This window comes from Phocoena sinus, chromosome 13 (assembly GCF_008692025.1).
Source record: "Phocoena sinus isolate mPhoSin1 chromosome 13, mPhoSin1.pri, whole genome shotgun sequence".
In the NCBI taxonomy this organism is placed as follows: Eukaryota; Metazoa; Chordata; class Mammalia; order Artiodactyla; family Phocoenidae; genus Phocoena; species Phocoena sinus.
This window is the reverse complement of record NC_045775.1, coordinates 53,838,150-53,855,647: the sequence shown is the minus strand read 5'-3', so window position 1 is coordinate 53,855,647 and position 17,498 is coordinate 53,838,150. Positions and strand designations below refer to the sequence as shown.

At 36.2% G+C, this 17,498-nt stretch overlaps 1 protein-coding gene across 5 annotated transcripts in view; it reads left to right on the top strand.

The window, feature by feature from the left end:
* WDPCP (WD repeat containing planar cell polarity effector) overlaps positions 1 to 17,498 on the top strand; it is a 518,809-nt gene that overhangs the window by 193,201 nt on the left and 308,110 nt on the right. For all 5 annotated transcript variants that reach the window (XM_032653051.1, XM_032653049.1, XM_032653048.1 and 2 more), the window contains one exon: positions 11,058 to 11,142. In XM_032653051.1, coding sequence (XP_032508942.1) covers positions 11,082 to 11,142 — 61 coding nt within the window. In that variant the 5' untranslated portion in view covers positions 11,058 to 11,081. The remainder of the gene's footprint in view (positions 1 to 11,057; positions 11,143 to 17,498) is intronic.

Here is a 17,498-nt window from a genome sequence, read left to right as displayed (position 1 = left end):
TGTCAAGTAAACCAGTTCCTCTCTTCTCATTTTGCTTAATTTTCTTTGTCTCTATGAATTTAGGTGAAACAGTTACTTATTGAGGTCTTGAAGGCATGTCCTTATGTGGGAACATCGTTATATAACCTGTGTGTGCCCAGTGGCTTTGGTAGGAGAGCTAGATTTGATGTGTGCACAAGTCATGTCTTTCCTCAGGGTGTAGTGGCAGCTATAACCTTGGTCGGAGGTGGGGCTGGAGCCAGGTGTGACCTGGGACCTCTCCTCTGTTCAGTGGCCAACACCACCCTATTGGGGACAGGGACAGGTCCCAAGTTGCTGGAGTAGAAGCCCTGAGGGTCAGGGAGTGTGTTCTCTCCCCGCTTCCAGCTCCAGTACCCTTGTCCAAGTGTGGAGCTGCATCTCAGAGCCAACAGAGCAGTTATGGGTGCTCAGTATAGGTCTGGGCCTGGGCTGTGGTGGCCCTGGCTGCAGTCAGAGTCTGGGACCACCTCTGATGTGCTCGCTGCCTCTGAAAGCCAGTAATGGCTGCCCCCACCCGGTTCAGATGCTAGAGGGATCTGAGCTGGCACTGTCCCTCAGAACTGAACACTCTCCTTGGTTGTGGCAGCCCTCACTCCTGTGTGGAGCCAAGCAAGCTAGGCGGAGTGGACACTGGGCTCAGGCTGGGTTGTGCCCTGGAGTGGTTGTGGGAAACTGGCCAGAATCTTGTGCAGTTTTAATCTGTTTTTTTTCCCCCCACATTGTTTTGGGAGTAAGCAAAACATACTTTTGTATGCATACTTTTTACAAGCAGATTCTAGGTTTCTTACAGACTTCCTGTTAGTCCCACCAGCCCTCCAACCTCCAGCCAAAGGGATTCACCTTCCTGGTGTCAGATCCCAGAGCTGGGGTACCCAATATGTGGCTCAAACCACTCACTCCTGAGGGAGGATCTGTGCTGTTACATTCCACCCTCTTCTGTGTTCCCTCCCAGGGGCACAGGTCCCAAGCTGATCACTCCTCTTCCCTTCCTACCTGATTCTGTGTGGCTCCTTCTTACAGCCTTGGTTGTACAAAAGTCTTTTCTGCATATCTCTAGTTTCAGTGAGAATTACTCCACACATGTATTTTCGATGTGTGTGTGGTAGGAGGTGAGTTCCATGTCCTCCTACTCTGCCATCTTGATCTCCCTTCCCAGCAAGAATGTTTTGATAGAGAAATATCAAAGCAACACTGTATTAAATAGAAACATTGATTACAAGAGACATACCATTTCAGAAACCATCAAATGTGAATTATGGTGATGCTGGAATTGAGGAAGTACACTATGTTCATGTGACTGGGTTATATGCTAGTCATTCATTTTCTTTGAAGAGGTCTTAGGTTCTGAAATTGGATATATAATTTCTATTTTTGTGATTGAGTTTGTATTAGATGCCTCAATTAACAATTTGCTTTCCTGTACTTTCTTCCTTTGACAAGGTTCTATTTTATTTGCCATTCTCTGATGTAATCGTATTCATTGTTTTTATCCTCCCACTACCCCCATCCCTCACTAAGTTGTGCCCTCCTCAAGTGCAGGTACTTGTATTATTTCCTTCATATTCTGAATGCCTAGCATGGTGCCTGGTCCCCTGGTTGGCACTTAGTAGATGCTTCACAAATGTGGGTTGAACCAAACTAAAAATCAGAAGATGAAATGATAAATGCTAAAATAATTAAAATATTTTCCCCTAGGTATTATTGAAAACAGAATCTAGGGATACTGAATATTCAGGAAAAGGAAACTGACATTTATTGAATAATTATTTTTTGCCACATATTTTCAAATAATTATCCCATTTACTCTCTTATAACTTAAAATATATAGTATAGTTTTAAAAGCATAGGAAACATTTTTTATTAATCCATGATTTGTTCGGGTTTTAGGGCAAAACATGATCGTGATCTAGAATCTTCTGTTTTTTATTTTTATTCTACTGATTTTTAAATATCAGGTAAAAATTTCCTACTGCATTAAAGGATTATTAACATTTAAGCCCTGATGATATATGCCTATGTTAAATATGTTAAGGTGAAATTGATCCCCTCTCAGGGGACCTTGGTGGTTATTCACAGGCCTTCATTTCAATAAGAAAAGGCTGTTCTTTTGTGAATGAACTACTTTGGTTCTCCATTCAACCAGTGAAACAAAATACTAAAAATATTATATAAGTAATAATGCTGTGATACACTATTACTAAAGGTCAAAAATAACCAATCAGAGAAGAAAGAGTATGAAGGAAGATCCAATCACAATATAAAAAGATTCATCACAAAACTCTTATAAACTGTGAGCATTTAGGGCTTGTTTACGTTTTATTAAGAACTTGTCATAGAGAGTGACCAAATAAGGGAAGTCAAAGTAGAAATAAAGCTTCTCTGATATAGTATAGTAACTTATAAAGAAGATGTTAGTTTATTTAGCACTCATCCATAAAGCATTACTATTTCATGTTGGAGCTTATTTTTATATTATCTATGAAGTTTGCTAAGCAAATAGTGTGAATATTCTTTAGTGCCTAAGAAATACCAATTATAATCATGTTTTAGGTACATCAGTTTGCTTATGAGCTACTGATATACTAATTAAAAATAATCCTTATCATTATCCTTATCATTCAAGTAACTTCCCTCAAAGGCTTTCTTAAGAAAAATAAAGTAAATTTGGCCAGAAAATAGTTTCCATCTATGTATATCTTTCACCATGGATTAATTATACAAGCCTAAATTGACACCTGTCTCAGGTGCTTAAGCAGAAACTTAACTAAAAGGCTCTATTTAGCACAGCATTAGCCAAAGGGAGGTAAAGTAGAATGAGCACCACACAGATATCATGGACAGGAATTCTAGTTCTGTTCTAGCAAGCGGACTGAGCTTGTGCAAATTACTTTACCACCCTACACCTCAGTTTCCATATCTGTAAATTAAGAGGTTTAGAGTTCATCAGAGTTGATGGGAGACAGGGGTGTGTAAATGGACTCCTTGGAAAAACTGCTATTCCCTGCTCATAAAAATACTTCTGTGTACACAAACACACACACAATTTAGTATGCAATTTCAGGGAGTTACTGTGAGAATTAAATGAAATAGTGAATATAAAGTGCATTTAGTAGGTATTTTAAATCACCGTTTAATTCCCCACATTGGGAGGGTTCTCTAGCTTCTCAGTTTTCATAAAAGCCACAGAAAATGTTTTTCAAGTCTCTTTGGGGGAAAAAAAGATTTTAAAGTATATAGCTATCAAGTTGCATGAGATAATATTCCACTTTTTATAAGAAGCCATCTCTTTCATCAGTTACTAGGATTTGTTTTTTAGAGGAGCGGGTGGCAATCTGTCATCAAAGTGTTGACAAGTGAAATCTGACAAGGTTAAGGTGATATAGCTGCGGGCCACTTCAGGATTTTTCACTGTCTTTCCTGTTTGAAGAGAAAGGATCTCTTTTTTCATTCTTGCTCACTTTGCAATAGTGTTTGATTTATACGCTTTTTAAAACAGTAACTCTAAACTGACAAATTATTTCGGCAGTTAACATTGGTTTAGATAAGAGCATTTCAGTGTTCTCTTGTCTTTAACTCATCTTCGTAGGAATTATTCTTGAAATTCAGTGTATTTTCTCTTCAAAGTTGCATTTCTTTCTATATATTCAAATGTAGCATAAAACTATATTTATGGAACTACAATCTAGAATTACTTATCATGATCACATTTCTCACATTTCTGTTTTCCCTGTCTTTGTAGTGTTGTAGTTGAGATATATCCTTAAAAGAAGAATAAGCCCATATTTTTGAAGATCAGGAAGTGGGTACATATGTTGGAGGTGGTGGTGAGCAAAGATTATTTTATGGTTGTTGTTATTATTTGCTTATGCAAGCATACTTTTTTCCCTAAAATGCCTGATATAAGCCATTGTGATTATTTTGCAAATCGTGGAAGAAATGCACTTCAACTAGATACAGGTCTCTTTGGAATAATGGAAAATTGTGTGCAGCAAAATATTTGAAATGAGCATCAGCAAACAAGATGTTTGTATTAACAGGAACCTAGAAAATGGCTATGCAAAGGTCAACACTGATCTTTAAATATTAGTGAAATTTAATTTGTTGCATGTAATGAGTAGAAAGAAGAGGAGGAAGCAGGCCACAATGAGGAAGCCATTGATGAACTGTCCAAATGTCAAAACTGCTTACAGTACGGAAAATGTTAAATTGACATGATCTATTTACCTAAGTGAATTAAACAGTTTGAACAATGCTCTAGAGAAATATTTTCCAAATTTAAGTATAACAGGAGATTTTTGCCATAATTTATTTTGGGAAAATGAGGAGAATCCTACTATTCTTTCTAGGCATAGAATTTCTTCTAACCTCTTTAAGAAAGTATCATGCACAGTTTCTCTTGAAACGGGAATCTATTGCCATCTGCATCATCTAGAAATAACATCACCTGACCAATTGTTAGCAGCTATGAAGAATCACCCTGGCCATGACACTCTGCACAGCACTAGCTGAATTGAGTTCAGAGAGTTTTCTGGGGTGTTATGCCCAATTTTAAAAAAATGTGAATTCTATGTTCTCTTATTTTCTTCATGTACAAAGTTGATGAAAAATTTTTAAGAGAATTAAATATGTCTAATGTATATAACCAAGGTTTAATATTAATGCACAGAGAATGGGACAGAGAACTCAGTAGCAAGATGGGCAAAAGCTGGGAACAGGTAATTTATAGAAGAAACAAGATTGTTAAAAAAAAAATACATGAAATGATGTTTGATTCCTTTAATGAATGGAAAAATGAAACTTAAAACTACGAGAATCCATTTTTCACCTACCAGATTGGCAAAAATTTAAAACTTTGTTAATATTCCATGTTGTTGAGGAAGTAGGGAAAAGAGTAGTCATGTTATTGGTGGAAATGTAAATTGGTACTGTCATCTTGGCAGCCTGTTAGTGAGTACCTATTAAAATGTAAGGTGTGCATGTATATTTTCATAGTATTATTATTTGTAAGATGAAAAGGAGAAACAATTGTGTTCATTAAGGGAATGGTTAAGTAAATTATGATCGGTATACAATGGAACATCTGGTAGCTATTAAAATGAGGTAAATCTTTATATGCTAGCAAGGATATCCATGCTGTGGTATTCAGTGAAAAAAAAGCAAATTGTTGAGTAAAATCCTGTCTTTACTAAAATACAAAACAAGTCAATGTGGGTGTGGACATACTGTAAGTATCTCAAGAAGTTCTGGAAGGCCACCTGCCATGTTGTGTAGTGGCTCCCTTCAGAGTGGGGAGGGCCTCTGGGAAGGGGACACGTTTGTTTTAACATCAAATACTTCAGTATTATTTGCATTTTTTAAAACAATAAGCATGTATTACTATTATAATTTTAAAACCCAAGAGGACACAAAAGACCAGACAGATTGTCTAATAGATTTTGAAGTTTCTCTCTTCATTTTTTGTATGCTTTTAGGTTCTATAGCTGTTTTAAAAATAAGGACATGATAGATGGTATTTTTAACACACTGCTTTGTGCTTTTGCATTTCGCTCCTGCCATTTCATTGCTTAGTGTTATTTGTTAAATCTAAAGTTTTGTAAGTTGAAGTATTTATTACCTTTTAGCATTTATTGACTAATTACGGTGGGTGCTCATTATCAGATAAATATGTTCTGAATATTTACATTTAATATTTAGGTGTTAGGTGAAAAGGTGTTCTAGACTTCTGAAGTGATCTAGATCTTTATGTGCTATGAGATAACATGATATAGCATAGAAAAGATCTAGATATATTTAAAATAATAATTTAATAACATTTGAAGATAAATGTCACTAAGGAAGCTAGAACATTTATTTGATAACTATTGTTTGAGTAAAATTTAAGAATAACATTTTCAGTGTTATAGGCAATTAGTTATGTAATGCCCACTAATAATATTCAGCGCTTTTCATCTTCAGAACATTATACAGAATTAATTAATCCTTATAGCAGTCTTAGAAATGTAGGTCAATGTCATTATCCCTGTTTTTGTTGGTGGGGAAATTGAGGCAGAGAGGTTGAATGATTCGGGGTAAGTTTGTTACAGCATGGTTAGAATTAAGGCATTTGGGCTCAGAGCCCAGCATTTAGAGCAATAGAATCACACCTTCTTTAGAAGACTTAATCTTTGTGTCCTCGATAAAACTCTATTTCTCATTAAACCATTGATTAGGTCATCTCTATATTAAAATTCAGAAACAACAAGTTTGATCGCTATATAACCACTTAAAAACACACACCATTTTCTCCTCCATGCCTTTTCTGGCACTGTATTGGCTTAATCTGCCTTTTCCATTGTCTCCTTGTTGGAGAATTACCGAAATATCTATCCTTGACTTTATTTTTCTTCTGGGATCTTTTTCAGTAGCTTTAGCTTTACTTTCTATTTAGAAAATTCCAAAATAGTTTTTATATAGTCCAGACCCCCTTTCTATATTTCTAGCTATCAGCTAGACATTTCTACTCATATCAACCCTTATAACTTAAACTCCCACTGTGTCTGAAATTCAGTTTATTGACAACAAAACTTGCTCCTCTTCTAGACTGACCTGTTTCTATGTATGTTTCAATCCAAGTCCTGCCCTTGAAACTAGGATAAACCAGGTGGGAACAGGTCTGGGTAAGGGGTTTCTGGGAACCAGGTGTGGCCAGAACAGTGGTATTTGAGTCCTTTGCCAGGGTGAAGAAGCTGAATCACAGTCTAAGGAAGAGGAAGAGCCAGATTACAAACTGAAAGGCAAGACTAAAGTATAGCAGGAGACCGAGTGGCCAGGTCAGTGGCTAGGAAAATTGAGGTTGTTGGTTGCGTAGTTGAGTTAGTCGTTGTGAACAGAATGCGCTGGTACTCTTTTACTGGCACATGATGATGGAGGCATGTTGGCTCACTAGAGCCATGTTCAAGGCAAGGGTCATGTCTGTACAGTAACCAGATCCCTATCTCATGGTGGTCACTCCGGATTCTTCCTCCTTCCTCACTTCCACAATTCATCAGTTCCCATATGCCTTTGATACTTTATTCAAATGAATCTGATTCTTTTTTTACATTCCAACTTCCACCATCCCAATTCAAATCCTTGTTGCTAAATATTGGTGTTGCCTGTTACTTTATTACCTTTCTAACAGGTCACTTGTATAAAAAAATCCCTCCAATATTCCCATCCACAAAGTTAATCTTCCAACAACAATTCTGATCTGTTGATTAACCGTTTCTAAAATACCTTACCAGATCAGAAACTATTCATAATTTCTCAGTAGCCACCTAACAAGATATAAAGTCCTAAGTTTGGCATTTAAAGACTTACTTAGTATGGCCCTGATTTATCTCTTCTATTTGTGCACCAAACCAATTGCTTACTACCTCTTAAATATGCCTTGCATCTTTCTGTCTAATTTATGTTTTTGTATATTGTTTCCTTCTTTTTCTCTCTCTCTCTCTTTATCAAAATCTAAGAATTCTTCAATGTCCTCTACTTTATAAGATAATTTCTTTATCAAACTAGAACATCTACTGAACACCCACAGCCCTTTGTTTATGTTGCTAAATTTGCACTTATCACAAAATTCATATTGGTTTTCTGATTATTTTATCTGCTATACTAGATTTTAGCTGTTTGATAGTAGAGACTCTGATTTATATATCCTGTATCTGTGACTAAGTAAAATGTCAAACACCTAAAGTGCTCAAAGTATTTGTGATATTTAATTAATAATTAGATGTCATAGGACTCTCTGAGGTACAAATGACCCAGTGTACCTACTAATCTAGTCTTTTGTTAGAGTATGTTCAATCTAAGCTTGAGGTCTCTTTGAGAGTCCTCTGTCCTTTTACACAAACTTTATCATTGCATGATTGTTTGATTTAGTGTTGAATATTTCAAAAATCTTTATTTCTGATAATGTGACATGGATTAAATATGTTCATGCATATCTTAACAGATAATTAATGTAATTTTATGTAGATAGCATTAGACAAGGGATTGTGGGGGAATACACTGTATTTTAGGTAATTTTGAAATTACCTAATGATGACTAGAACACCTAATACAACTAGTGGTTTCTTTTAAATTTGTGCTATTTAGTTGTCTTTAATTTTGTACATTTTAAATTGGTGAATAGATAATCCTCAGAAAGTCTATTGATAATAAATAGCAAGTATATGTTCTAACTTTATGCCCAAGAAATATTTCCTTAGGCTCTTTGAGGTATTTTGCCAATACACATTTCATTTTAAATGTCTCATTGGCACCATGGTATCATTCATCTTTATTAAACTACAGCAATGTCTTCTTCTCTTAGTTAATTTTTCTATCCCATCATGTTTTACATTAGGGTTTTATTTGCCCTCAGGCTTCCTCTCCTTTCTAAAGCAGTCAAAATAGCTGACTTCAGAAACCAGGGAAGACAAATATTCTGAAGATTTATTTAGTGGCACGTAATCTTTACCTCTAAAAGTTTTTATTTTCCAAAATAATGTTATCAAAAGTATAAAAAAGTCACAGCATCTTAGTGCAATGGTTTCTGTTTTTCGTGATACTTTCTTAAAATTTACCTATATGGTAACAATTAATCTTAAGGCAAATAAATATTTATTATAATGTAATCTGTTTTGGAAGGAAGACTTAAAAGCTTTCGAGGGTGTAACTAGAAAGTGAGAAAAGCTAAGATCCTCCCATTTCTCTGTGCTCAAAATTTGGGCTATCATAGATTCTCCCCCCTACACGAGAACAATCAAGATTTACATCAAGCTCAGTTTAAATCATGCTCCTTATTTTGTCACAGAGACTGGACATTTGGATTTAGAACGGCCTTCTGACACATCTGAGACTGTCATCAACTGCCTTATAAAATTAAACAGAAAATTGAAAAAGTTAAAAAGATATTTTAAATGAAAATTAAATTAAGGGCAATTTTTTGTTTAGGTTTTCCCTTCTGCTGTTCTTTTCATTTGGCTAATTATTTTTCCTATTCAATATTAAAATTTGCTGTATTTTTTAGTCATTCATTCTTTTATTCATTTTTGCCCTGTGTAACTAGTTTTGGTCTAGTTCTAAGTCACGTGTATTGGGTTTTATCCCCAGAGAAATGCACAAGGGCACTGAGTGGGGCAATATTTTTCTCCACTTTGGTAGGTACTCTCTATTTCACTACCTTTTTAATCCCTGCCCACGCCCCCTCCCAAAATGCAGAATCCAGAATTCTACTGAAATTCTTTTCTTTCCTCCTTCAAAACAACTATTTATGCATTAATACAATATTTGAATAATACGAGCTCAGTCTTGACTGCTTCCTTCGGGCAGATTTTTCAAACAAGGAAATTACAGCATTGTTTTTAACTGGTGGCATTCTTGAGTAAGATGCAAGGCCTTCAGAGGGCTGTGTCTTTCAAAAACCTGCAGAGTGTAAAAGATGGCAAGACATTTTGAGGACTAAAAAGGTTATTGATTTGGTCCCCTCCCACCATGTCCATCTGTAATTATAGATTTTTACAAATGTTAAAAAATTTACTCCATTAATTCTTTTTAACTTTATATGGTCTTATTAGCAGATATTTGAAGTTCAGAGGAAAAGAAGGATGAATAACCCACATTTGACTATCTTTTGCCTACCTGCTAATGCATGACCCTGCAAAGCCTCCTCCTTAATCACACATATTTTGGGGAGCCTGCAGGAGTTGTCACATGTGTTCATAAATAAGTCGAATCATTTACTAATGGACACTGGCCATTTCCTTCTCACTTGCCTCACTTGCTAGACCTGCTCCATCAACTCGTTATTGCTGCCGCCGTGTCTACTTTTGCTGGGTGTGGATCCCACTTTGTCTGGATGCCACCACTCAGAGTACATTAATGTGAAGGGCTACCAGTCCTGCTTACGTTCTATGTTCATCATTTAATTCCTATGCTTCTCTGAGGTCCTACTGACATTTTACAACTTGTCTGTAGCTTTCTCAGAGCCCTGCTATTCCAAGCAGGGTTGAGCCCTTCTTTTATGCTGTGAAATTGTTCACTCTGCCATTTCAATAATTAGTACACTGTGTCTCATTAGTTGAACATGCATCTGATTCTTGTAAGTGCATTGAGGTCAAATGTAAAGGTGAAGGAAGGACCAACAAAGTTTGTGTTATGTCTAAAATTATTTTGGATTATCACCCATATGAATAGTATGGGAAAATATTTTTAGTTACTCCAAATGTTAAAGAAGCTGAGGGCTTTTTCCTCCATATGAAAGATGTCTTAAAATATTTTTCAAGCGTTTTTTGTTATTCAGAAGTTTGTTGGAAATAATAAAGTGTTAATAATATCCATCACTAGCCCCTGCTGTTAAAACTAGGAGAAAATATAAGATGTACATTATTGCTATCTCTTTTTTTAATGCAGGTAGAGTAGACTATCTGGATCTATCACAACATGCAGATTAACAAACTAATCTGAATGCTAATGTGGTTTCACACAGTTTACTTCTAAGTAAATATGTTTCCTATAATAATAACTATATATCATTTACCTTGAAAATTCCACTTTAATTAGCCTTTTAGTATGTGGGAGGTTGTAAATATTTGCTTTGTATATTAAAGATAGACCACAAAATGTGTTTGTACTTACTAACTACATAACAGATGTTTCTTTTCCTTAAAAATACTTTTTAAAAATGCTTAAATGCTAAATAATTATAAATTATAATGCTAAATAATTCTAAATTCTAATTTCTAATTAGAAATCAAACGTATATTATTGGAAACCCAAATATATATATTCTTCTTACTACATTTCTCAATGTGATGACATACTAAATCTAGGAAAAGAAGTGCTTTTTTCCTTTTTCTAGAGTTCATTTCTGGGTGGTTAACTAAGGATACATTAAAGTGTGTTTATTCTAATGAACCGTATCTCAAATATCAGTAGCGGAAAGTGATTCTTTTTATTATTTCTAAGGGATCTTGGTTTTATTGGCAATAGAAGATAATTAATTGGCACCTCTTCTTAATTATTTTTTTAAACAGGACAGAGATTCCTTCTGCCATCAGATGTCTTTCTGCTTGACTGAACTGCACCTGTGGTCTTTGAAGAATACCTTACACATTGGGGGTAAATAAGCTCTGGATTAATTTCAATATTTTTAAAATATAAGTTACAACAATATAAATAAGTACTAGCAAAGGTTAGAGCCTAGATTCTCCAGCTGGAATTGGATTATTTTCTTTATACGTAATGAAAAATTGGCTAGTGTATAGTAATTTCTTTTAGTTAACTCTGCTTATTTTTTTTTCAACTTGAGTTACATTTTCTGCTTTGAACATTAATTTTATTGGCCTAATATCTGTTTCCTCTTAAGATACACAAATGTTCCATTTTTTCCTGGAATTATTCATCATAACTGATTTATATTCATAAATATTTGCAGGCTTGCTAGTGGTAAATGCATTTCTATTTGATATTAAAGTAATATTTCAAACATACAACTAAGAGGTACAATTATATTCATTTTTTAAATAAATAAATAAATTTATTTGTTTATTTATTTACTTTTAGCTGTGTTGGGTCTTCGTTTCTGTGCGAGGGCTTTCTCTAGTTGCGGCGAGCAGGGGCCACTCTTCATCGCGGTGCACTGGCCTCTCACTATTGCAGCCTCTCTTGTTGCGGAGCACAGGCTCCAGACGCGCAGGCTCAGTAGTTGTGGCTCACGGGCCCAGTTGCTCTGCGGCATGTGGGATCTTCCCAGACCAGGGCTCAAATCCGTGTCCCCTGCATTGGCAGGCAGGTTCTCAACCACTGCGCCACCAGGGAAGCTCTATTCATGTTTTTTGAATCTCACATTTTTGGGGGAAGAGAGTAATATAAATGTGTTTTAACAATGTTTATTAGTATTTCAGGATAAAGTATATATCATTAGGAAACATCTTTTAAAAAAATCTTTTCCTGTCTGAGTATCTAAAGCAACTCTTGTATTTAGGAGGACAGATTTATTTACATCTTTAGCATCATTACTAAGAAAATGGTTTACCTTGCAAAGCATTATTTCTTTATATCAAATATATAATTACAGATGATGTCATTATAATTTCATTAAGTTTAGCTTGCTTAAAATGGATAAGGATAGAATATCCAGTTAAACAAAGTGGACTTAACACCCATTTGCTTCCTTCCCCGATTCTTCTAAAATGAGAGTAAACGAATTACTATTAAAAAGGTGTAGAGCACTGGAGCCTGCAGGCATTTTGGTGGGGATAATGGCAGACTTCAGGAGGGCTCATGCCAAGGAGTACTTCCCAGAACTTCTGCTGCCAGTGTCCTTGTCCCCGCAGTGAGCCACAGCTGCCCCCCGCCTCTGCAGGAGACCCTCCAAAACTAGCAGCCATGTGGCTGAAAGGATCTTGGTGCTCTGGCCTGGTGTCAGGCCTGAGCCTCTTGAGGTAGGAAAGCTGAGTTCAGGACATTGGACCACCAGAGAACTCCTGGCCCCATGTAATATCAATCGGCAAGAGCTCTCCCAGAGATCTCTGTTGCAAAACTAAGACCCATCTCCACCCAACAGCCAGCAAGCTCCAGTGCTGGATGCCCCATGCCAAACAACTAGCAAGACAGGAACACAACCCCACCCATTAGCAGAGAGGCAGCCTAAAATCATAGTAAGTTCACAGACACTCCAAAACACACCACCGGATGTGGCCCTGCCCACCAGAAAGACATGATCCAGCCTCATCCACCAGAACACAGACACCAGTCCCCTCCACCAGGAAGCCTACACAACCCACTGAACCAATCTCACCCACTGGGGGCACACACCTAAAACGACAGGAACTGTGAACCTGCAGTCTGAGAAAAGGAGACCCTAAACAAAGTAAGTTAAACAAAACGAGAAGACAAAGAAATATGCAGCAGATGAAGGACAAAGGCAGAAATGCACCAGACGAAACAAATGAAGGGGAAATAGGCAGTCTACCTGAAAAACAATTCACTGTAATGAAAGTAAAGATGATCCAAAATATTGGAAATAAAATGGAGAAAATGTAAGAAACATTTAACAAGGACCAAGAAGAACTAAAGAGCAAACAAACAAGGATGAACAATGCAAAAAATGAGATTAAAAATTCTCTTGAAGGAATCAATAGCAGAATAACTGAGGCAGAAGAAAGGATAAGTGACCTGGAAGATAAAATAGTGGAAATAACTGCCACAGAGTAGAGTAAAGAAAAAAGAATGAAAAGAATTGAGGACAATCTCAGAGACCTCCAGGACAACAGACCTCAGAGACAACAGTAAACCCACCAATATTCTAATTATAGGGGTCCCAGAAGAAGAAGAGAAAAAGAAAGGGTTTGAGAAAATATTTGAGGAGATTATAGTTGAACACTTCCCCAACATGTGAAAGGAAATAGTCAAGTCCAGGAAGCTCAGAGAGTCCCATACAGGATAAATCCAAGGAGAAACACGTCAAGACATATTAATCAAACTATCAAAAATTAAATACAAAGAAAAAATATTAAAAGCATCAAGGGAAAAACAACAAATAACATACAAGGGAATCCCCATAAGGTTAACAGGTGATCTTTCAGCAGAAACTCTGCAAGCCAGAAGGCAGTGGCAGGACATATTTAAAGAGATGACAGGGAAGAATCTACAACCAAGATTACCCAGCAAGGATCTCATTCAGATTTGACAGAGAAATCAAAAGCTTTATAGACAAGCAAAAGTTAAGAGAATTCAGCACCACTAAACCAGCTTTACAACAAATGCTAAAGCAACTTCTCTAGGCAGGAAACACAGGAAAAGGAAAAGACCTACAAAAACAAAACAATTAAGGAAATGGTAATAGGAACATACATATCGATAACTACCTTAAATGTAAATGGATTAAATGCTCCACCCGAAAGACACAGACTGGCTGAATGGGTATAAAAACAAGTCATGTATATATGCTGTCTACAGGAGACCCACTTCAGATCTAGGGCCACATACAGACTGAAAGTGAGGGGATGGAAAAAGGTACTCCATGCAAATGGAAATCAAAAGAAAGCTGGAGGAGCAATTCTCCTATCAGACAAGATAGACTTTGAAATAAAGACTATTAGAAGAGACAAAGAAGGACACTACATAATGATCAAAGGATCAATCCAAGAAGATATAACAGTTGTAAATATTTATGCACCCAATATAGGAGCACCTCAGTACATAAGGCAAATGCTAACAGCCATAAAAGGGGAAAACAACAGTAACACAATGATAGTAGGGGACTTTAACACCCCATGTTCACCAATGGACAGATCATGCAGAATGAAAATAAATAAGGAAACACAAGCTTTAAATGACACTCTAGACAAGATAGACTTAATTGATATTTATAGGACATTACCCCCCAAAACAACAGAATACAGTTTATTCTCAAGTGTTCATGGAACGTTCTCCAGGATAGATCGTATCTTGGCTCACAAATCAAGCCTTAGTAAATTTAAGAAAAGTGAAATCGTATCAAGTATCTTTTCCGACCAGAATGCTATGAGACTAGATATTGATTACAGGGAAGAAACTGTAAGAAATACAAACACATGGAGGATAAACAGTACGCTACTAAGTAACCAAGAGATCACTGAAGGAATCAAAGAGGAAATCATAAAATACCTAGAAACAAATGACAGTGAAATCACAACGACCCAAAACCTATGGGACTCAGCAAAGGCAGTTCTAAGAGGGAAGTTTGTAGCAATACAATCCTACCACAAGAAACAAGAAAAATCTCAAACTACCTAACCTTACACCTAAAGCAATTACAGAAAGAAGAAAAAAAGACCCAAAGATAGCAGAAGGAAGGAAATCATAAAGATCTGGTCAGAAATAAAAAGAAATGAAGGAAATGATAGCAAAGATCAAGAAAACTAAAAGCTGTTTCTTTGAGAAGATAAAATTGATAAACCGTTAGCCAGACTCACCAAGAAAAAAGGGAGGAGACTCAAATCAACAGAATTAGAAATGAAAAAGGAGAAGTAACAGCTGACACTGCAGAAATACAAAGGATCATGAGAGATTATTACAAGCAACTCTATGCCAGTCAAATGGACAACCTGGAAGAAATGGACAAATTCTTAGAAAAGCACAACCTTCCAAGAATGAACCAGGAACAAACAGAAAATATAAACAGACCAATCACAAGCACTGAAATTGAAACTGTGATCAGAAATCTTCGAACAAACAGAATCCCAGGACCAGATGGCTTCACAGGCGAATTTTGTCAAACATTTAGAGAAGAGCTAACACCTATCCTGCTCAAACTCTTGCAAAATATAGCAGAGGGAGAAACATGCCCAAACTCATTCTACGAGGCCACCATCATCCTGATACCAAAACCAGACAAAGATGTCACAAAGAAAGAAAACTATGGCCAATATCACTGATGAACATAGATGCAAAAATCCTCAACAAAATACTAGCAAACAGAATCCAACAGCACACTAAAAGGATCATACACCATGATCAAGTGGGGTTTATCCCAGGAATGCAAGGATTCTTCAACATACGCAAATCAATCAATGTGATACACCATATTAACAAATTGAAGGATAAAAACCACATGATAATCTCAATAGATGCAGAAAAAGTTTTCAACAGAATTCAACACCCATTTATGATAAAAACTCTCCAGAAAGTAGCCATAGAGGGAACCTACCTCAACATAATAAAGGCCATATACAACAAACAGGGAACAGAAAACCCACTCCTAAAGGATGTGCATGCGAACTCAGTTGACCTGAAAACCAGCACAACACCACCATACTGAGAAGCACATGGACCATAGGTGAAGGGGACCCACTTACTAATCTTGAAGCATCTGCCAGAGAGTCAGGAACCAACTGAGACACTCTCTGGGGACAGAGACACTGGCCAAAGCATTTTTGCAATTTCAGGCTGCCTTCATAGTTCTGGTGCAGGTGAGCACCATTTTGAAATTTTCCCTCTAACCTTTTAGAAAGGAGAGGGAGAAATAGAAAGGACTTTAGAAAGGACTGGGAGAAATAACTGATTTACTTAATACATAGAAATAAACACAGAGACTTAGGCAAGATGAGACAGAAACATATTCCAATCAGAAAAATATGACAAAACCTCAGAAAAAGAGCTAAGGAAAATGGAGATAAGCAATCTAGTGTATAAAGAACTCACAGTAATGATTATAAAAATGCTCACTGAGCTCTGGAGAAGAATGGATGAATACTGTGAAAACTTCAACAAAGATATAGGAAATATAAGAAAGTAATAAACAGAAGTTATAACTGAACTAATATGCTAGAGGGGTTCAACAGCAGATTGCATGAGGTAGAAGAATGAATCAGTGGGCTAGAAAACAGAACAATGGAACTCACCCACACAGAGCAACAAAATGAAAAACGAATTTAAAAAAGTGAAGATAACTTAAGAGACCTTTGGTACAACATCAAGCAGAATAACATTTGGACTATAGGGGTCCCAGAAGGAGGAGAGAGAGAGCAAGGACTAGAAAAATTACTTGAAGAAATAGTGGCTGAAAACTTCCCTATTTGGGGAAAGGAAACAGGTCCAGGAAGCCCAGAGAATTCCGAATAAGATGAACCCAAAGAGGTGCACACCAAGACACATTATAATTAAAATGGGAGAGGTTAAGGGTAAAGAGAGAATCCAGAAAGCAGCAAGAAAAAAACAACTAATTTTGTACAAGGGAAACCCCATAAAGGCTATGAGCAGAAATTTTCAGCAGAAACTTGATGGGCCAGAAGGGAGTGGCATGTCATGTTCAAAGTGCTGTAAGAAAAAACTTCCTACCAAGGATTCTCTACCTAATGAGGTCATCATTCATAATTGAAGGAGAGATGAAGGGTTTCAGATAAGCAAAAACTAAAGGAATCTGTTACTGGCCCTACAGGAAATGTTGAAAGGACTTCTTTAATTTTAAGGAAAAGAAATGGTACTAATTAATAATAAGAAAATATACAAAAGTAAAAATCTCACTAGAAAAGGTAACTATATGATAAAGGTAGTGGATCAATCACTTTTATAAGACAAGCATGCAGGTTAAAAGACAAATGAAGTAAAATTAACTAAAATTACAATAATTAGTTAAGAGATGCATAAAATAAAAAGATGTAAAGTGTGTCAATGAAAGTATAAAATGTTGGGGGGATAAGAAGATAAAACTTTGGAATGTGTTCAAATTTAAGTTGTTACCAACTTAAAACAGGCCACTATTTAAATAGGATGTTATATGTGAACCTCACTAACTACAAGGAAAAAAGTATAGTAACTACACTAAAGAAAATGAGAAAGGAATCTAAATATAATGTTAGAGTAAACTACTAAAGCACAAGGGAAGAGAGAAAGAGAAGAAAAAAGGAACAGAGAACTTCAAAAATAGCCAGAAAACATTTAACAAAATGGAATAATTATGTACTTATCAATTATTACTTTAAATGCAAATG